Genomic DNA, 21,440 nt, shown 5'->3' with positions numbered 1-21,440 from the left:
TAGCAAGAATGCTCAAACCCCACCAGCCAAACAGATTCTCTGCAGTTATATTTGTAAATCTGCATGGGGAAGCAGTGGCGTAGCGAGGGTGACCGGCGCCTCTCTCCTGCCCTCTCCCCCCCCCACCCACCCCGCACCCGAAAGTGACATCAAAGAAAGTCGATGTGGGCAAGTTTGTCACTGCTCACGCTGAAGTTAAAAAGGTCCGGGGAAGGAGCGCGCGTGTGTGCAGCAGGGGGAGGAGTGGGAAGGGGGGTGGAGGCCTGTCGGCGTCTCGAGGAAGACCGCACTTACTACACCACTGAAAGGAAGTAAGAAGTTTATGTAGGATATCCAATTTCACTGCTTGTGCTTCCTTTACATTTGTAATAATAATAATTTATTTTCTTGTATACTGCCCAACCAGTAGTTCTGGGCGGTTCACAACAGGAGAATACTGAGACATGGTACAGTTTCATAGAACACACTATCTACATACAATCTAAAATTATATAATAAAAGTAATACAATTGTTAAAAACATTCAAGTACAATGTTAAAAATTATTAAAAAATTAAAACATGCTATGACAATAAAAATAGAAATAGAAGACCTCATTAAAATATGTCAAAATTAATATTCTTATTTGTCAAATAAATAGGAAACATCTTTTGTAATCTAGAACATATGGTAATTCTTTATTATCCACCAGTTGTAAATTGACTCAGTTGCTATGTAACATCTCCTGTGATATTGAATGTACTATAATTCTTCAATATAAACTGTAATTAACTCTTCTCCTGTAATGTAATTCTACTGGAAATACCCAGATATCTTCTTTATTGTAATCCGTGGCAATGTTACATCTGCTACGATATGTATTGTAACTCTTCACTGTTACTTGTAATCTACTCTTTTCCTGTAATGTAATTCTACTGGAAATGCCCAGATATCATCTTTATTGTAATCCGCCTAGAACCGCAAGGCACAGGCGGAATAGAAATCCCTAATGTAATGTAATGTAATGTAATGTCTTTAATGATTTCCTAAATGTGAAGTAAGAATTAGCCAGGAGTTCATCTTCCCAGCTTGATACTCCAAAGTCCTGTCTAAAAAAGTCTTAAAACGACAGGAACTTTGAGGTAGAGAAGATGAACTTTCCAGAATTTCTAGTTCCTTTTGTTGAGTAAGAAAGTTTCAGATAGGGGGACAAATACGAGGGAGATAATCCAAAAAGCACCTTAAAAACAAATGCATCCAAACTTAAAAAAGCACTCTGGCCCCAAAAGACAACCAATGCAACTTGATATAAAAAGGACTAACATGATCATAAGATTAAAAATCAGGTGAACTGCAACATTTTGCACCAACCGAAGTCTTAGGGGTCCTTTTATCAAGCTGCGGTAGGGGTTTAATTAGTTTTTTAGCCGGCCGCGGGGGTTAGCGCGTGATGAAATGTTCGACGCGCTAACCCCACTAGCGCAGCTTGATAAAAGGACCCCTAAATATAATTTTTTTTAGGTAACCCCAAATAAATTATATTACAGTAGTCTAAAGTTGATAATACAAGTAACCAGTAGCCGAAAAGATTTGCTGTCAAAAAACTTTTTTAATGGTTCTTAATTTCCATAAATTAATAAACCTGTATGTTTCCTAAAAGTTAATGTGCGATCCAAAGTAACCCCCAGAATTTTCAAATTAGACGCTACCTGGAAATTTTGGCCCTTCGGTTGAATACTTTTTTCTTGAATTTTCTCATTGCCAAAAAAACCCTTGTTTTTTCAGTATTAAGTTTAACATATCAACACCTGAAAAGCTGAGTGCGTAGTGTTCCTAAAAACAAGCAGGCCTCAGTGAATGTATAGTATAAAGCAGGGGTCCCCAAAGTCCCTCCTTGAGGGCCGAATCCAGTCAGGTTTTCAGGATTTCCCCAATGAATATGCATTGTAAGCAGAGCATGCACAAAGATCTCATGCATATTCATTGGGGAAATCCTGAAAACCCCACTGGATTCGGCTCTCAAGGAGGGACTTTGGGGACCCCTGGTATAAAGGGCAAGAATTTCCAAAAAGGGGAGGATGATTGAGTGAATCAACTGAGATGCTAGGATCAGAAGCTAAAGATGTAATTTTGCTTCCCTCCCTTTCCCACTCCCCCCCCCAAATGAGCATTTAACATATGACCCAGTGCATAAATTTTATCTTAGGTAAAATCAGGACCATTAGTTATGGGTCATATAAAACAGCAGGAAATGACCATCAGTCAGTCGATTTTGTTTACTGTAGGATTAAATTTGAACTGTTCATTTCTTGCAGGTGAAACTGCCGATACGCTTATGGCTTTGCGCTACTGTAAGAATCATGGGGCGTTGACGTTTGGTATTACAAACACTGTAGGAAGTTCTATCTCCAGAGAGACAGACTGCGGCGTCCATATCAATGCAGGACCCGAGATTGGAGTGGCAAGCACAAAGGTGCCATCTTCTGTCCATTTTCCTTATATCTTCTGGTAATTTCTAAACACAGGGAACCCAATCAGAGTGAAACATTCTAGGGAAAGGCACGGTGTCCAGTATTAGCATCTATTTAATTATTACTTGCATTTTTAAATTTTTGGTGTTTAGGGAACGAAGACGATTAAAAACATGTGTGGAATTTCCCAGATTTCAAACGTGTGCATGAATATCCGCTTTGAAAATTACCTCAGGGGAACTAAGCAAACAAAAGTTTGCTTCTGTTTGTCACACACAGATTTTCAGAGTTAATTTGTGCTCATATGATCCAATTTTCAAAACGATGCAAATAGATAGAACACCACTCCCTAATTCTACCTGTGGAAATACCTCTGCTCAGTCCAGGTAAACTTTAGCACAAACACACAGGGTAACATTGTTTTTATCTGCAAAAAAGCTTTTAAAGACCATAGTGTGAACATAAGAAGTGCCATAAGAAGCAAATTTGATCGCGTCTCACCACTCCTGTCTAAGCTCCATTGGCTCCCAGTAATCCCCAGGATCCACTTCAAATGTGCGTGTCTGGCCTACAAGATCCTACATGGCATCCTTCCTGCCGTTATCCCTCTATCCTGGAACTCCCCAACCCCTACTTCCTCCAGATCCTCCCAAATTTTTAAACTATCCTTCCCTTCCATAAAAGGTATTTCCCATGCAGGCAAACTTGGGTCATCCCTCCCCTTTAGAATCACTGAGATCTGGAATAACCTCACCTCCCCACTCTGAACCTCAAGCTCCCTCCAACTCTTCCGCAAACACCTAAAAACCTGGCTATTCTCAAAACTGTAACACTTCCCCCCTCTTAGGCCTCTCACCTTCCCCTTTACACCTAACTCTTTAATCTCTCCACTGTAGTTCCTCTCTCATCCTTCTTCCTGTAAACCGTGCCGAGCTCCGCATTCGTGGAGATGGTGCGGTATATAAACCCAAGGTTTAGTTTAGTTTAGCCATCTCCGGAACAGACCCTAGGTCCATCAAGTCCGGTGATCCGCACACGCGGAGGCCCCGCCAGGTGTACCCTGGCATAGTATTAGTCCCTATATCACTCTAAGCTTCTCATAAGAGATGTGCATCGAGACAAACATGAGGGAAGCCACTGTTTGCCCTGGATCTGTAGCATACTACTACTATTAATTATTTCTAGAGCGCTACCAATATATGCAGCGATGTAGAGTCGCAACGGAGACAGTCCCTGCTTGAAAGAGCTTACCGTCTAAACAGACAAGACAAACAGGATGTCATGGATACAGTTAAGGGGAGTGGTTAAACTGCTGGCTGAGTCAGTGGGGAGTAGGGTTATGGATTGAAGGCAAACAAGGGAAGGGGCTTGACATACAAACTCAAGGTAATTTATTCCAGGCCTAGGGGGCAGCTAGATGAAAAGAACGAAGTCTGGAATTGGCAGTGGAGGAGACGGGTACAGCTGATCTGAAGAACAGAGTTCTCGGAAAGGCGTATAAGGAAAGATGATAGGAGAGATACTGAGGGGCTGCGGCATAGAATGTTGCTATTATTTGGGTTTCTGTCAAGTACTTTGACCTGGATTGGCCACCGTTGGAACATACTTTACCTTTTTCTGTGTGTAAAGCTTGTTTCATGCTCAGAACAAAGTTTTGACGATTCCATATATTCATGGAAAGTGGGTATCTACTTTCACATGATCTCTACATAGGCACTCTTGGGGCACAGTTTGGGCCGAGTTGATATTCAGTGGATTTATATATTTATAAAATACATGTCTACACTACAGTAAACATGTTTGAGGGCATTTATGTACTACTGGGGCTGGCTTCTCTTCCATCGCCAATTCGATTCCATTCCTTCCATCTTGTTGTGCTGTACACCTGGAATACACTTCCTGAATCAGTACGTCATACTCATCTGTGACCCTATTCAAATCCAAGCTAAAAGCTCACCTTTTTGAGGTTGCTTTTAACTCTTAATACCTCTATTCATCTGTTCGGTTTCATTCTCACATTAAACAATTTCCTAATCCCTTATTGCCTACAGGCCCGCTCTTACTATCTAAGCAGGGTCAGGCTTGGCTAGTACCTCTGAATGGGAGACCGCCTGGGAACATAGGGCTGAGGGGCCATATGTTGGGCAGCAGCGATATAGGGGAGCCACATACTGTGCGGAAGAAGGCAATGGCAAGCCTCTCCTGGACTCTGCTGTGACACATCACAGCGTGGATTTCGCACTGTGCGCGTTGCCATAGTCAGAGGCCGACTCGGTGGCATAATCCATCTATCAATCCCTTATTTGTCCTGTTTGTCTATAAGGTTTTTCAAATTATGGGGAACTACAAGTACAAGGGGGCACTTGGAGAAATTGAAAGGGGGAAGGTTTAGAACAAACGCCAGGAAGTTATTTTTCACCCAGAGGGTGGTGGATACATGGAACGCGCTACCAGAGGATGTGATAAGCAGGAGCACGCTACAGGGCTTCAAAGAAGGTTTGGATAGGTACCTAGAGGACAAAGGGATTGAGGGGTACAGATAGGAGTAGGGGTAGGTTATAAGGAGAGGATTAGAGGTAAGTTACAAAATTAGTCTGGAACCACTGTTCAGGCGATAGGCCTGATGGGCCGCCGCGGGAGCGGACCGCTGGGCAAGATGGACCTCTGGTCTGTCCCAGCGGAGTCACCTTCTTATGTTCTTAATCAGGAACTGTCTCTTATGAGCCCGTGTACATAGGGTTACCAGCCGTCCGGATTTACCTGGACAAGTCCTGTTTTTAGAGGACATTTCCGGATGGCTTTTCAAAACCCGGCACCTGAAGGCGCACAACCCCTCTCCACAAAAAATTTCACAGCAGCAACCCTCTTATTCATGGTCAAACTCACATTTTGAGCTCCGTGACTGCAGTCCGCTTTTAGAGATGCTTTTTCCGAGGACAATTTTCACTATGACTCCCCTTGGTATATCTAGGCTTTTCTGTTTAGAGATCTCCTAAATCTGAGACCATGCAGTGGAAGAGTAACGCCTCTTTTTTTTGTTGTTGTTGTTTTTCATTTTCTACGCAGGCATACACTAGTCAGTTCGTCGCCTTGGTCATGTTTGGTTTGATGATGTCTGAAGACCGCATTTCATTGCGGAAGAGGAGACAAGAGATCATAAATGGCCTGCAGGCTTTACCTGGTATGTCTGCATAGCTTTCTCAATAAAGACTTATTAAAAGGGAGAATATGTAGATTGTGATCCTTTTAATGTTTGGATTTAAAATCCAGAAACATAACTCAAATCTACTGTATACCTACTGCTGACAGGCTCACTACTATCTCTTCAAATCATGTCTCTGCTTTTGTATCTGGGGGTTTTTTTTTGTTGTTTTTTTTTAGAGCTTATTAAAGAAGTGCTTTCTCTGGATGAGAAAATTAATGGCCTGGCTCACGAGCTGTACAAGCAGAGATCGCTCCTTGTTATGGGACGTGGTTACAACTATGCTACTTGCCTGGAAGGAGCACTGGTAAGCATTCTAGGCTACAGAGAGTTTACCGTATTTTCACGCATATAACGCGCGCATTGTACACAATTTTACAAACCGAGTATAACCATGTGCGTTATATTCGTGAGCGCGTTGTACAAATTATTTTTTTTTTAGTTCCCCCCCCCCCTTCCGACGTCCGATTCACCTCGCAGGATCGCTCGCACCCCCACCCCGAAGGACCGCTCGCACCCCCACAGCCTCCCCACCCCCCCATCATGGAGAAGCTGCCTACCGTTGTCCTGCTGCTTCCTCTTCCAGCGGTCCCGCCCTTTCTCTGACATCAGAGAAAGGGCGGGACCTCCGGAAGAGGAAGCAGCGCAGATGCAGGGCTCAGAGAAGGGGCGGGACCGCCGGCAGAGGAAGCAGCAGGACAACGGTAGGCAGCTTCTCCATGATGGGGTGGGGAGGCTGTGGGGGTGCGAGCGGTCCTTCGGGGTGGGAGTGCGAGTGCAAGCGGTCCTTCGGGGTGGGGGTGCGAGCGGTCCTGCGGGGGGGTGAATCGGATGTCGGGGGGGCATCAGGCTTTCAGGGTGGGGACAGGACTTCAAGGGGGAGAGGAGAGTCGGGGCGGGCGAAAGGAGAGTCGGGGTGGCCAGAGGAGTCGGGGCGGCATGCGCGGTATACGGGTGTGCACGGTATATAAAAATTTCTCTACATAAATTACAGTTTCCCGCGCGCTATACCCGTGTACACGTTTTACACGGGTGTGCGGTATATGAGTGAAAATGCGGTACTCCTTTGCGTAAAGATTTTATATACACTTCAAAATCTTGCACGATAGATGACTTTGTTCCCTGCATCTCCCTTGGGATCGTGATGTGAACCAACGTGTAGTCTTGTAATACAAGCTTGCATTATTAAACATATCCCAAAAACCATTGGGGGGAGGGGGGGTCATGGATTTGATATACTGCCTTTCTGTGATCCTACCAAAGCAGTTTATTTTTGTTATATGCAGTTGTTTTCTCTGTTTCTAGTGAGCTCACAATCAAAGTTTTTGTACCTGGTGTAATGGAGGGTTAAGTGACTTGAACAAACAAAACTTTAAATATAATGCCCTTATCTATGTATAAATATCTCACAATAATGCCTGCTTCTGCAAGCACCATTTGCTTACACACTTCTCAAGTATTCTGTGCTTCTTCAGGCAAATTCTACTGTTAAATCACAATCATTGTATTCTTCTTTTGCTGGTCCTCTAGAAAATCAAAGAGATTACATACATGCACTCCGAGGGTATCCTGGCAGGGGAGCTGAAACATGGCCCACTGGCTCTCATAGACAAGCAAATGCCAGTTATTATGATCATTATGAAAGACCCCTGTTTCACCAAGTGCCAGAATGCTCTGCAGCAAGTGACTGCTCGCCAGGTCAGTAGACCGCTACTTTTTTTTATTAGTTGGTGTTAAGGCAAACTCTTGGTTGGGGAGGCAAGCTGAGGGGCCTGAAAGTTACTGGAGAGGGTGTGTAATGCTAGGAACCCACACAGGGCACCCAATACGGTTCATAGAAAACGGCGCGAAAGACAAAGGCGCACGCCAACAACTGAGCGCAAGACGGAGGCGTGCGCCGAAGAAAATTACAGTTTTTAGGGGCTCCGAAGGGGGGTTTTGTTGGGCAACCCCCCCACTTTACTTAATAGACATTGCACCGGCATTATGGGGGGTTGTAACCCTCCACATTTTACTGTAAACTTAACTTTTTCCCTAAAAACAGGGAAAAAGTGAAGTTTTCATTAAAATGTGGGGGGTTACAACCCCCCATAATGCCCCCACAACGCGGCGTGATGTCTATTAAGTAAAGTGGGGGGGTTCCCCCCCACACACCCCCCTCGGAGCCCTAAAAACAGTAATTTTGTGCGGCGCACACCCCCATGCTGCGCTCAATTGTCTGGGTGCGCCTTTGTCCCAGCGCGCTTTTGACCTGACACCCCCAATACTCTTGCACTGGCCCTAATTTCTGACCTTTATAATTTTCTGTGCAAAACTGGACTTTGTGGAAATTGCTGGTCTCCCTAATTCTTCAGCTCACTTATTTTATGTTTTGCTTTCACTACTGTTAAATTATGCATTAAAAAAACAACTAATAACAAGCTAAAGTTTACAAATACCATTGCGCAAATCATTTGTCATGTGCATCTTACATTATGTTTTACACTGTACACCATTTTGATTAACTTCTTGTGATAAATAACTAACCACCTCTTTTACAAAAGCGTAGCGTGGTTTTTACCGCTGGCTGCGGTGGTAACAACTCCTACCCTCACAGGAGTTCTATGAGCATCGGAGCTGTTACCGCTGCGGCAGGCAATAAAAACCACGCTACTCTTTTGTAAAAAGGGGAGGGGGTAAATTTTACTGCATTGCACTCCTTAATGTGAAAAAAAAATATTAGAGCCCATTGCTTCTATGAGCAGTCCCTCCCCCCCCCCAAAAAAAAAAATCTTCATGAAATGGAAATGTTTTGGTTCTCTGTGTATCTCTTAACTTGAAAGTTTTAGCCCTTGTTTTTCTCTGTGAAAATATACTGTTAAACTGAAGCTTATTTGTTAATGATACAAGACAAGTATTTGCCCACTGGTAACTGCTAGCATGAGCAAGTTAGGAAAATAGTGTAAGTTAAGTTCACTTTACAGAGGATGAGAAGTTAAAATGTAAAACCAAGCAGATATTACACTAAGGCCAGTACTGGGCAAACTTGCATGGTCTGTGTCTGTATATGGCCGTTTGGGGGAGGATAGGCTGGAGAAGACTTCAATGGCTGGGAGGGTTTAGATGGGATAGAGTAGATTTTAACGGAGATTTCGGCAGTTGGAACCCAAGCACAGTACCGGGTAGAGCTTTGGATTCTTGCTAAGAAGAAAAAATTAAAAAAAATTTAAATTGAATCAGGTTGGGCAGACTGGATGGACCAGTCGGGTCTTTATCTGCCGTCATCTACTATGTTACTATATTTATTAATGTAGTGACTGGTATAATAATTTAGGGGAGGAAAGTAATGTTTATTTAAGATTTACTATGCTGCTCCTGCATTTTACTGACCTAAGCGGTTTACAATGTATCAAACTAAAATGAAATTAGGTACTTGAGAAAAACGACCCTATCTGTCCTGAAGACTCACAATCTAGCTAAAGTACCCGATTAAAATAAAAATATGCAATACATTTCCAAGATCAAAAATCAAAGAAATAGAAATAATGAAAGATAAAAAATTAAAAATGAAATAAGTGATAGAAAAGTCTCTGAGTTATCAATGTAGACTACCGCTAAGAAGGGTTATTTTGCCGCAACTTGTGCTATTTTTGCACCGATCTCACTTTATGCAATGAGACCGACCCCCTCTTTTACAAAGGCACGTTAGTGTTAAGCGTGCGTGCGTGCGTAATATTTAGTGCGTGCTAAAATGCATAGCGCACCTTAGGAAAAGGAGCCCCTAGTTACTAATAACCCAGGTTAACAGTAAAACAACCCATTTTAACAGAAGCGCATGTTGAAAAATTGCCCCCTTTGTAGGAGTTAGCTTTTTATAAAACGACCGTCTAGGGCAGGGGTGTCCAATGTCGGTCCTCAAGGGCCGCAATCCAGTCGGGTTTTCAGGATTTCCCCAATGAATATGCATTGAAAGCAGTGCATGCAAATAGATCTCATGCATATTCATGGGGGAAATCCTGAAAACCCGACTGGATTGCGGCCCTTGAGGACCGACTTTGACACCTGTGGTCTAGGGGATAGAAGGTAAAATTATGGTCATACCTGTTAATTTTCTTTCCTTTAGAAGCAGCAGATGAATCCAGAGACTAGTGGGTATAGCTCACATCGACCAGCAGGTGGAGATAGAGAACTGATTAACAGTTGGCCTTAAAGGCTGGTGTTCCTTCAGTTAATTCAGTTATGCACTTTGCCCAAGCACCCCGAAAGGAGAATGAGCAGCCACAAACTCCATTCCAGTAACAAATTTGTCTTTCTCTTCTGAATACCATTGATATTTTCTCTCTTTTTTTATTTTAATTTAATTGAAACATTTTTTTTTTTTTTTTTTTTTTTCAGTCATGAAAGAATACACTTACCAACTATAGCCCCGGCTACCCTAACGACCTAAACAGCCCGTGCATATGGGGAGGGGCTCTGGATTCATCTGCTGCTTCTAAAGGAAAGAAAATTAACAGGTATGACCATAATTTTACCTTCCATAGCAAAGCAGCAGATGAATCCAGAGACTAGTGGGATGTAGCAAAGCAAACTCAAACTGGGTGGGACGCCAATGCCGCCTCTGCCAGCACTGCTGCGCCAAAACTCGCCTCTGAACGGGCCGCTACATCTAACCGATAATGCTTTGAAAAAGTATTCCCTGACGACCAAGTGGCCGCCCGGCAAATCTCCTCTAATGACATCCCCCCGGACTCCGCCCAAGATGTAGCCAAAGCCCGAGTGGAATGAGCATGAAGATGCTCCGGTACCTTCTTCCCTGACAACACATACGCCGAAGCAATAGCGTCCTTGACCCAACGCGCAATGGACGCTTTAGACGCCGCCATCCCTTTGTTTTTACCCGCGAACGCGACAAAGAGATGGTCCGACCGGCGAAAATCATTCGTCACCTCCAAATAATGGAGAAGCATACGGCGCACATCCAGTAGCCGTACCGACAAAAAACGCTTCCCCCAATCCTCCTTCCTGAAGGATGGCAGGAACAAACTCTGGTTCACATGAAAGGACGAAACAACTTTAGGCAGGAAGGACGGCACCGTCCGCACCGTCACCCCAGTCTCCGAGAAACGCAAAAAGGGTTCCCTGCAAGAAAGCGCTTGCAGCTCCGATACTCGCCTTGCTGAAGCCATCGCCACCAAAAAAACTGTCTTTAGTGTGACATCTTTCAACGTGGCCGCCGACAGGGGCTCAAAAGGTGCCCCCTGCAATTTCCCAAGGACGAGCTTAAGGTTCCAAGTTGGACAAATTCGCTTAACCGGCGGCCTGATATGTTGAACCCCCTTGAGGAAACGCACCACGTCCGGCTGTGATGCTAGAGCCGAGCGAGCCACCTGGCCCCTGTAACAGGCAATGGCCGATACTTGAACCTTTAAAGAGTTATATGCTAACCCTTTCTCTACGCCCTCCTGCAGGAACGCAAGAATAGCCGGCAGAGAAGCATGGAAAGGCGCAACTCCGTGTCTACCGCACCATGCCTCAAAGATTCTCCAGACCCTCGCATAGGAGGCTGACGTTGACCTCCTCTTAGCCTTAAGCAGGGTTGAAATCACCCGTTCTGAATAGCCCTTCTTCTTCAGCCTTGCCCTTTCAATAGCCAGGCCGTAAGACCAAAGCGGCCCGGATCGTCCATTAATATTGGACCCTGAGTTAGCAAGTCCGGAGTTACCTGGAACGCTATCTGCTCGCCTACCGACAGCAGCATCAGATCTGCGTACCACGGCCGCCGTGGCCAATCCGGAGCTACCAGGATTACTCTGCCTCGAAAGCGAGAGATGCGTTGCAACACCCGCCCTATCATGGGCCAAGGTGGGAATACATAAAGAAGGGAGTTCGGAGGCCACGGGAGAGCCAATGCGTCCACCCCCTCCGATCCCTGATCCTTGCGTCGGCTGAAGAACCGAGGCACCTTCGCATTGCGGGAAGAGGCCATGAGATCCATCTCTGGCAACCCCCAACGACGGACTAGCAGGTCGAACGCTCGAGCCGACAACTCCCATTCTCCCGGATCGAGAAGAGTTCTGCTGAGGAAGTCCGCCTGCACGTTTTCGTGCCCTGCAATGTGTGCCGCCGATAGAAGCGGAACATGCATCTCTGCCCATCGAAACAAATGACTTGCCTCTTCGGCTAACTGCGGGCTCCGGGTCCCCCCTTGCCGATTGACATACGCGACCGCCGTGACACTGTCCGACAAGATCCTGGTCGGTCTGTCGTGAACTCGGGCCTGAAACGCCCGCAGCGCTAACCGGATCGCTCTTAACTCCAGCAAGTTTATGGGCCATTGAGCCTCCTGGGAAGACCAAATTCCCTGCACCGACGTCTGCATGCAGTGGGCTCCCCAGCCCTGCAGGCTGGCATCCGTTGTCACTACCACCCAATCCGGTGTGGCCAACGGCATGCCCCTCCAAAGATGCAAGTCCTGGAGCCACCAGCGCATGCTGTGAGCTGCTCGAGGACTCCACTGGAGACGGACATTGTAATTCAGCGAAGCTGGAGACCAGCGAGAGAGCAGAGACTGCTGTAAGGGCCTCATGTGGCTCCGGGCCCAGGGAACCACCTCCAGAGTCGCCACCATGGAGCCCAGCACCTGTACATAATCCCAGACTCGAGGTCTGGGTGCCCCGAGCAGGAGGCGAATTTGAGCCTGCAATTTCTCCCCCCGATCTCGGGGTAGAAACACCTTCCCCAGAGCCGTATCGAACCTTACCCCCAGATGCACCAAAGACTGCGAAGGGTTCAAAACACTCTTGGGAAAGTTGACAATCCACCCCAACGACTGAAGGAGAGATATCACTCTCTGCGTCACCGCCCGACTCTCCTGCCGGGATGAGGCGCGTATCAACCAATCGTCCAAGTAAGGGTGTACCCGAATCCCTTCCTTGCGTAGAAAAGCGGCTACCACCACCATGACCTTGGAAAACGTGCGGGGGGCCGTCGCCAGGCCAAAGGGCATAGCCCGAAACTGAAAATGCTGGCCCAGAATTGCAAACCGCAGAAACCGCTGGTGCGGAGGCCATAGCGGAATATGGAGGTACGCCTCCTTGAGATCGAGAGACGTGAGGAACTCTCCTGGTCTCACCGCCGCAATCACCGAGCGCACCGTTTCCATTCGGAAATGGCGCATGCTGAGGAATCTGTTGACCCCTTTGAGATCCAGTACTGGTCTGAAGGACCCCCCCTTCTTTGGTACAATGAAGTACAGGGAATAGAAACCGCGGCCTACCTCTTCTGGGGGCACCGGTACCACCGCCCCCAGATCGAGCAGCCCCTGCAGAGTCCTGCGGACCTCGGCTCCCTTGGCCGCACCACGGCACGGGGACACCAAGAAAGAATCTACGACGGGAGCGGCGAATTCTAATTTGTACCCTTCGCGAACAATGTCCAATACCCATTGGTCGGACGTGACTTTGGCCCACTCCGCCCGGAATGCCGAAAGCCGACCCCCTAAGGGCAGGGCGGAGGGAGCCAAGCCCCCGTCATTGTGGAGGGCGACTGGCGGGGGTACGGGCTGACTGCCCGGAAGAGGGTCTCGCCGTCCGAAAGGAACTTCTCTGCTGAAACCGAGGTCTCGAAGCAGAAAACGGGCCAGATGCAGACCTGGAAAAAGGCTTACCAGCCCTGGCCCGCCTAACATCCCGGAAACGCGGCCTAGACGATGCGGCCCTTACCGGAGGCCTAGCCCTGTCCTCCGGCAAACGCTGCGTTTTGGTATCCCCAAAATCTTTTACCAGTTTCTCCAACTCCGTTCCAAACAATAAACCCCCTTTAAATGGAAGTCTCACCAGCCGTAGCTTGGATGCTGCATCGGCCGCCCAATGACGGAGCCACAAGGACCTGCGGGAAACCACAGACAGAGACATCTGTTTCGCAGACGCCCTAATAATATCATACAAGGAGTCCGCCAAATAAGCCAAGCCGGACTCCAAATCAGCCAGTTCCGAAGGGATAGAACCTCCAGACTCCAGCAAATTATCGGTCAACCCTTGGGACCACTGCAGACAAGCTCGCGCCGCGTAAGAACTGCAGATCGCGGCCTGTAAGGTAACTGCAGCCACTTCAAAGGACATCTTTAGGGAAGCTTCAACCTTTCTATCCTGTGCATCCTTAAGTGTCACGCCCCCTTCTACCGGCAAGGTAGTTCGTTTAGTCACAGCTGCCACCAGAGCGTCCACTTTAGGCAATCTAAATCTGTCCAATTCGGTCGGAACGACCGGATACAAGAGCCTCATGGCCCTTGCCACCCGCAAACTGGCCTCCGGCGACTCCCATTGCGCCGAGATCAGCTCCTGCATGGCCTCATGGACCGGAAAGGCCTTAGACGGCTTACGGGTACCTGCCATCAGGGGGTTACCGGACCCCGTGGCATCTTCCTGAGCAATGTTCAAACTTTGCAAAGCTTTAGTAATAAAAGAAGAAAGCTCCTCTCTATGGAACAACCGGATAGCCGTAGGGTCATCCCCCTCCCTACCCGGGATACTTTCCGCGTCCCAATCCAAGAGCTCCCCTTCCTCCAATGACTCAGGCAGGGAGAAAGGAGATCTGGGCAAAATATCCGCCGCCTCCGCAGACCCTAGCCTGCGTTTCTTAGCCCCCTGCAACTGCCCCGGGGATCCTGCTGCCCCTGCCGAGGTTCTATCCTCTGTCCCCCCCCCCCCCCTTAGAGGTAGAGGGTACCGCAAGGGCTTGCCCGGCCCCCAGCCCCGGCTGGGTAGGCTGCGAGCGCTGCAATTGAAATGCCTGATGGAGCAACAAAACAAACTCGGGCGAAAATGCACCCCAGCTAAGAGGCACTCCCCCGCCCTGCTCCGAGCCGAGGGGAGGGGCCGCGCCGGCCACCAGCGCTCTCGCCTGTTCCCCCGCCGCCTCACTTTTGTCCTCCGTGGCCGAGTCCTGCAGGAACCCTGCATCGACTCCGAGCGGCGGGGACATTGCGCAAGAGTCCCGTACCCGGGACATGGCCGCCTCACAGGCCGCCAAAAACGGGTCGTCTGCCGGTGCTTCCAAGCACCCGGCAGAGCACGGCCCCGCTCGTGTTCGGCGCTTCCCGCAGCGCGAACACATCTGACCAGCCTCTTCAGCCATCCCCCCTCGGCCTGACAAAAAATGCTCCGACGCGGGGTTTTTTTTTTTTTTTTTTTTTTTTTTCGAACACACGCGGCGAACGCCGCCGAAAGACGACTCCGCCCACTAATACGCCCGGCACCCGGGAAACGCGACTCCCCTCAAAAAAGGCAAAACCAACACTTACCCGGTCCGCCGCTTACCCCCGAAGCCAGGCCATCGTTGGTAAAACGTACTGGAAGCCGAGTTAACCACTGCCCGGCTCAGTACTAGCAGGCAGGCTGTAAATTTTTTTTTTTTTTTTTTTTTTTTTATACTGGAATGAAGCAGCCAGCCACTATCCTGCACCTGGAAAGGAACCCCTCTATCCAACGGAGGGGAGGGTGGAGCAGGGACCTGGGAGGGCCCAGGTGTACCTCCCAAAGCCGGCACCAATCAGCCAGGCACCCCCACCTACTGAAGAGAACTAGTCTCAACAGAGGAATCTTAACAGAACACCACCTCCATCTACCCTGCAGCAGGCAGAGACCCGGAGCTAGAAGGATAGCTCCAACCCTGCTGGGAGATAGAGCAAAACTGAATTAACTGAAGGAACACCAGCCTTTAAGGCCAACTGTTAATCAGTTCTCTATCTCCACCTGCTGGTCGATGTGAGCTATACCCACTAGTCTCTGGATTCATCTGCTGCTTTGCTATGGAAACAGCCTTTTGTAAGATCCCCTGACTTACATGCATTTAAATGTATTCAAATTTGCTTTCTGGGCAGAGGCATTCTTGGGGACAGGGTTTGGATTTTTTTGTTATGCGCTTTATAAAACACTGCAAAATAAAACGGGAAATGTATTCATGCTAAAAGCACGAGGGTGTATATTTCACTTTCTCCGACCCAAAGTCCACGGACTAAAAAATACTTTTGTGGATGCATATACTGTTTATACCTAAGCGAGCTGCCTTTAGGCCAAGTCATGGCTGCTGTATTCAAGTTTATTCAAGTTTCAAGTTTATTCAAATTATTTGATAAAACGCTTTTCCAAATTACAAAGCGTTGTACAAAAGATAAAAAATTTGATTTTAAAGAAATCACTTATACATAATATATTAATCAGACCTACAAGGGTAATTAGTTTAAAAACCACAGGAAACAATAGGAAAGGGGGGGAGGAAATACAATTTTTGAAGAAAAAAGTACATAAAAGGGAAGTACATTAGGAGGGTAGGAAGAAGAGGATTAGTGGCAGAAGTGGGATCGGATGAGAGAGCTATTGGAAATCTTGTTTTGGAGATGGTAGAAATCATAAAGTATTACCTCTTGAATGAACTTTGTTGTTTCAGTTGAAGGCTTCTTTAAAAAGAAGACACTTTAAGCTACTCTTAAATTTCTGCAAATCTTGTTCGAGTCTTATGTATAAAGGGAGAGAATTCCAAGTCATTGGAGCTGTGACAGAAAAAAATAGAAGCACGGCGTGTTCCAATAATTTTCAAAGAGGGAACGTTAAGGGTAGACTGTGAGGATGATCTAAGTACTCTTGATGAACTATATGGAATCAGAAGCCTATCTATAAATGCTGGTGTATTGGTCATTATTGTCTTAAAGATTAGAAGAGCTATTTTATATGGAATCCTATATGTTATTGGCAACCAGTGAGCTTTTTGCAGCAAAGGTGTGATATGGTCGAATTTTTTTGAACCTGAAATTATCTTTATTGCTGTGTTTTGTATAAGTTGAAGTCGCCTTATGTCTTTTAGATATGCCCCTTTTAATAAAGAATTACAGTAATCTAGTTTTGATATTACTAGGGAATGAACTAGTATATTAAGGGAGAATTTATCAAGGAGGGGGGCAAGAGATCGAATCATCCTCAACCTGTAGAAACAATTTTTATCCGACCTCTTGGGGTTATCAACACGGGAGCCTCTGAAGAGATCCAGGTGGGTCCAACCACTGTTTTCCTTTAATAAAATTGTATCGATATATTATTTTAAATTTTCAGGGACGCCCAATTATTCTCTGTACAAAGGATGACAATGAAAGTTCAAAGTTTGCATATAAGACTATTGAGTTACCACATACAGTTGACTGTCTCCAAGGTATCTTGAGTGTCATTCCCCTGCAGCTGCTGTCCTTCCACTTGGCTGTTCTCCGAGGATACGATGTAAGTTGACAAGCCTTGTCCGTTCACGTTCCCTTGTCCTTTCTCAGGGTGATAGAAGGAATAAGTGGAATTGTATTAATATTTTTTGCTTCTGCTATTACATTTTGCACCATATCATTTCTGTCCATTTAGCAGAGGTGACAAAAGTGTGAAATACTGCACAGTAATGGAGATGCTGGTAATGCTTCAAATACCTTCACTTTCCATATTGCTCAAATTTAAATTCACCCACTTAAAATGGTGCATGCTTGTGGATATCTGAGTTTCCTGAATATATTTTTCAAGTTTTATTAGTTGGCGCTGAACTCGTACATTTGCAGTCATAGCAATATGCACTCGGCAAGACTAAAAGACAAACATATGTAACTTATCAGCCAATTACACGCTTAAAGACACAAGGCATAATTAGGAAGGGAAAGAAGGAACAACTGCTCATTACATACAGCAACATTCAGAAGTCTATAGAGAAGGTAGTAATGTTCTCCAAATCCTTCCAACCTCCAATAACAACCAAGAACTTCACTTGAAATCATGTAGTTAAAGCTATGAGCTTCTCCGCTTGCCTTCTGAAACCACCAGTGCTCAGACCAATGGGTCTGGATGATTCATACTAGCTGCGATGGCATAAATAATTGTTTACATAGTATGAACCAGTCCAATATCACTGTGTATGGCCTAACAGTGTTGGGGAAGTTGCCGGTGTCTAGAAGAAAACAGGGGTATGATGGAAAGCTGACAAACATTTCAATGCTTCTATACGACATAAGAAGGTAGGATTTACCGTGGAAAAAGAGTGTTCCTAAAAGGACGGAAATTCAAAGGAAATAAAGAAATACCATATATGCTCAAATATAAACAGATTTTTGGGCCCAAAATATGGCCTAAAATTGGGGGTCTTGGCTTATATTTAGGTCATCGCCCACCCGCCCCCTCCCGGACTTGTTGTAGGCTTCTGCCAGGCCTGTTGTATGGCCTAATGGGGTTGGCCGAGACAGGAGGGATTCCTCCTGTACCGGCAGACTCTGCCAATTTTTTTACCTCCCTCCTGCTTCCTCCCGCATACCTTTTTGAATCCCTGGTGGTCCAGCGGTATACCAGGCAGCGAGCTTTCTGTGTTCCTGCCATGCGCAACCTGTCCTTGCTCCTGCCCGGTGCTGAGCTGCTTGTTGAATGGCTGCCCCGAGTTCTCGCGGGACTCCTAAAACTCGTGTCAGCCATTCAGCGAGTGGCTCAGCACTGAGCAGGAGTGAGGAAAGGTCGTGCATGCCCGGTACACCGTTGGACTGTGAGAATTTGAGGTGGTCATTCAGGGTGGGGCGCAGGGCAGGTGGGTCCTAAACTATGGAATGCTCTTCCTGATACTGTTTGTCAGATCTCCTCCTTTTTACTTTTTTGTGTTTTGAAGGCTTATTTCTTTCAAAAGGCTTTTTTGAATTTGTGATGCCTTAACTATAGATCGTACAGAAGGAACAACCAATAATTGCTTAGACTGAGACCTCAAAGAATGAGGAGGTACATACGACACCAATAAAGAAGCCACTACTTTCAGTAGAGTTTGATGCAGGGCTTTGTACACTAATACCAAGGTCTTAATTGACTTCTCCTGCTACCTGTAGTGTTTTCCACAGGACCTTTTGAATGGGTGCACCATCCGACTGATTTTACTGGCCACCCAGTTAACTTGACTGAAAAATGTACGTGTGGTACTCTCCACTTCCATCCAGCTGCTCCTTCATGCCACCTAGTTAGCAAATCTTTCCGGACAGAACAGTGCATGTAGATTCCTGAAATGCTATAATTTAATGACACCAAGCTGGACTTATGCCCTGATTCAAAAGCTGTCTAATAAAGGTTTTGGGTCATGTTGCCCAGAAAACATTCTGAATCTGGTAAACAAAACAACAAAAAAAAAACCCCACCAGAGGCCAGTGCTAAATAGAAACATAGAAAACATAGAAAGATGACGGCAAGTCTGCCCACTCTACTGACCCACCCTATCAAGTCTGAGTGCCTTACTAGGCCTCTGTAGGGATCCCACGTAGATGTCCCATTTATTCTTAAAGTCAAGCACGCTGTTGGCCTTGGCCACCTGCTCCGGAAGCTTATTCCAGTGCCCCACCACTCTTTCCGTGAAGAAATACTTCCTGATGTCACCCCTAAATTTCCCTCCTCTGAGTTTGAGCGGATGCCCTCTTGTGGTCGAGGGTCCCCTGAATAGGAAGATTTCTGCCACTGTCAAGTTAAAATTTTAAAATGCTATTTTGTAAGAATCTGATTAATTGGTCTCATGGGCGTTTTCTCATTTTAGGTTGATTTTCCAAGAAATCTGGCGAAATCAGTGACTGTGGAATGAAAAGATTTTCAAGAAAGAAAACTGAAGTGCTTCAGCTGCACATACATGCTCCTATGCACTCATGCATCTGTTACAAGAATGAAAGTTAACCTAGGATGATAGTATAGTCTGTGGGGGAACAAACAAGTTATGTGATATTTCAAAGTGCTCTGGTTGAATCCTTTTAATGTGCCTTATACTCAAGTGCTTTAGCATCGTAAATCCTGTATATACTCCAGTTGCCAAAGAATGAGGAAAATAATTGTTTACAAAGCAGATTGCTTCATAGAAATTATGGGGTAAATATGCAGCTGGTGGCAGTGAGCGTTTTACGGACTCCTGCTAGCATTATTTATCCCAGGACAAGCAGGCAGGTATTCTCACTAGTGGGTGATGTCATCCGACAGAGCCCCGATGCGGACGTCTCACAAGCATACTTGCTTGAAGAAACTTCTGAAGTTTCGAGATGCCTGCACTGTGCATGCGCGAGTGCCTTCCCGCCCGATGCACCGGGCGTGTCTCCTCAGTTTTTTTCTTTCCGCGGAGCTGAAGTTTTGCTTCAACTCTCTGCGCTGAGTGAACCCTTGTTCTAGCCTTCTAGTGCTTGCGGGAAGGCACTTGCGCATGCACGGTGCGGGCATCTCGAAAATTCTGAAGTTTCTTCAAGCAAGTATGCTTGTGAGACGTCCGCTTCGGGGCTCTGTTGGATGACATCACCCACTAGTGAGAATAGCTGCCTGCTGTCCCTGGATAACAACTGTTACGGTAAGTAACATTGCTTTCTGGATAGTCAATGTCGGGCTATGTCCGGGCTTCAGCATTAAGAGGGAAATTCTATTAACATCGCTTATGTTAATTGAGAAATGCCATTTCAAATGGTTAAGCATTGAATCTAAAGCACCTTCTGGCGCCGGATACGTAGGCCTGGAAAGCCCTGGTCTACATTTCCAGCGCCTATCTTTCAAGGAGGTGTGATAAGCGATCAGCAGCCATTTTTTTTATGTGGGCAACGATTTCAGCACCATAGAGAATCCGGGCCTAAATATCCAGTTTATGTGGTGCTGGCTAACATGGCCGGTTAAGTCAGTATTTAGAACTTAACTGGCCATGGGATGCCGCATATTAAATTGTGATTTCTGAGGTTACCCTGGCTGGTTAACGGCTGAGTATCAGCACTTAAACAGCCAAGTACCAACTCTACCCACAAATGGCCCCCAAATAACCGGTTTCCACTTAGGTGTTACCTGCTAATTTTCAGTGGTGATTAAGTGCCGCTGAAAATTAGCAGATAAGTCTTGAACAAGCAATTTAACTGGTCAGTGGCCATATCAGACCAGTTAAATCATTTTGAATATGGACCAGTACTTTTCTACTACTGTGCAATATATTAAAAAAACACGTATGAACATACACCCAGCCAAGTGGATGGATAAGAGATGGACCAAATTATTGTAATCTGCATTTATAACCATAAAGCCAACTTCAAATCTGGATCATTAACTTTCCCCTGCGTTTACAAAGCCGTGCTAGCATTTTTTTTTTCCTCCAAACTGTTTATTGAATCGACAAAATATAAACAAAGCAGCTGAAATAGCATTTGCAATATACAGAGCACAAAACAACAAACCACCAGAACAGGTGGGAACCTTCAGAGTCCAGGTTGGGTTCTTACACCCGGACTCGGCCACCCCACCTGTCCCATCCCTAACATACTGGCTGTGCTAGCATTTTTAATTTCATGAAAATACTCCACAAGTTATAGAACCAATATATATCTAAAAAAAAACCCACAATATGCCAGCTGTCGCGGTAACAGCTCCGACGCTCATATAATTCCTATGAGCGTCCGATCCGTTAGCGCCACGGCTAAAAACGCCAGCACAGATTTTTAAAGGAAGGGGGTTCATTGGATCATGATCCAGCGATGTGGCAGATGCTAAGCTTTGGAACGCGTTGCCTGGAATTTTGCGATTCTGTGCTGGGAGGATGAATTTTAAGAAAATGCTGAAAACAATTGTTTGTTAGCACTTTCCTGTGTTAGGTTTGTTTTTTTATGAGTGATGTTCTGCAATTGTGTTTATATGTGGTTCTTAACCTATTACCATTTCAATCTTTGTAAACCGTATAGTTAATATCCTATATAATAAAACCCTAGAGCGCGCGTGCGCTCTTGAAAAATCGTGATCCCTGGCGCCGTGTTTTCTGATCCGT

At 46.1% G+C, this 21,440-nt stretch overlaps 1 protein-coding gene across 2 annotated transcripts in view; it reads left to right on the top strand.

The window, feature by feature from the left end:
- GFPT2 (glutamine-fructose-6-phosphate transaminase 2) overlaps positions 1 to 20,898 on the top strand; it is a 56,130-nt gene extending 35,232 nt beyond the window's left edge. For both annotated transcript variants that reach the window (XM_033927114.1, XM_033927113.1), the window contains 6 exons: positions 2,294 to 2,451; positions 5,516 to 5,630; positions 5,831 to 5,958; positions 7,182 to 7,349; positions 16,736 to 16,897; positions 19,206 to 20,898. In XM_033927114.1, the coding sequence (XP_033783005.1) occupies positions 2,294 to 2,451; positions 5,516 to 5,630; positions 5,831 to 5,958; positions 7,182 to 7,349; positions 16,736 to 16,897; positions 19,206 to 19,250 (776 nt within the window). In that variant the 3' untranslated portion in view covers positions 19,251 to 20,898. The remainder of the gene's footprint in view (positions 1 to 2,293; positions 2,452 to 5,515; positions 5,631 to 5,830; positions 5,959 to 7,181; positions 7,350 to 16,735; positions 16,898 to 19,205) is intronic.
- The last annotated feature ends 542 nt before the right edge of the window (positions 20,899 to 21,440 follow it).

Source organism: Geotrypetes seraphini, chromosome 18, assembly GCF_902459505.1.
Source record: "Geotrypetes seraphini chromosome 18, aGeoSer1.1, whole genome shotgun sequence".
NCBI classification, from domain to species: Eukaryota; Metazoa; Chordata; class Amphibia; order Gymnophiona; family Dermophiidae; genus Geotrypetes; species Geotrypetes seraphini.
The sequence above is the reverse complement of the archived record's forward strand: the minus strand, read 5'-3'. Positions and strand labels throughout refer to the sequence as shown.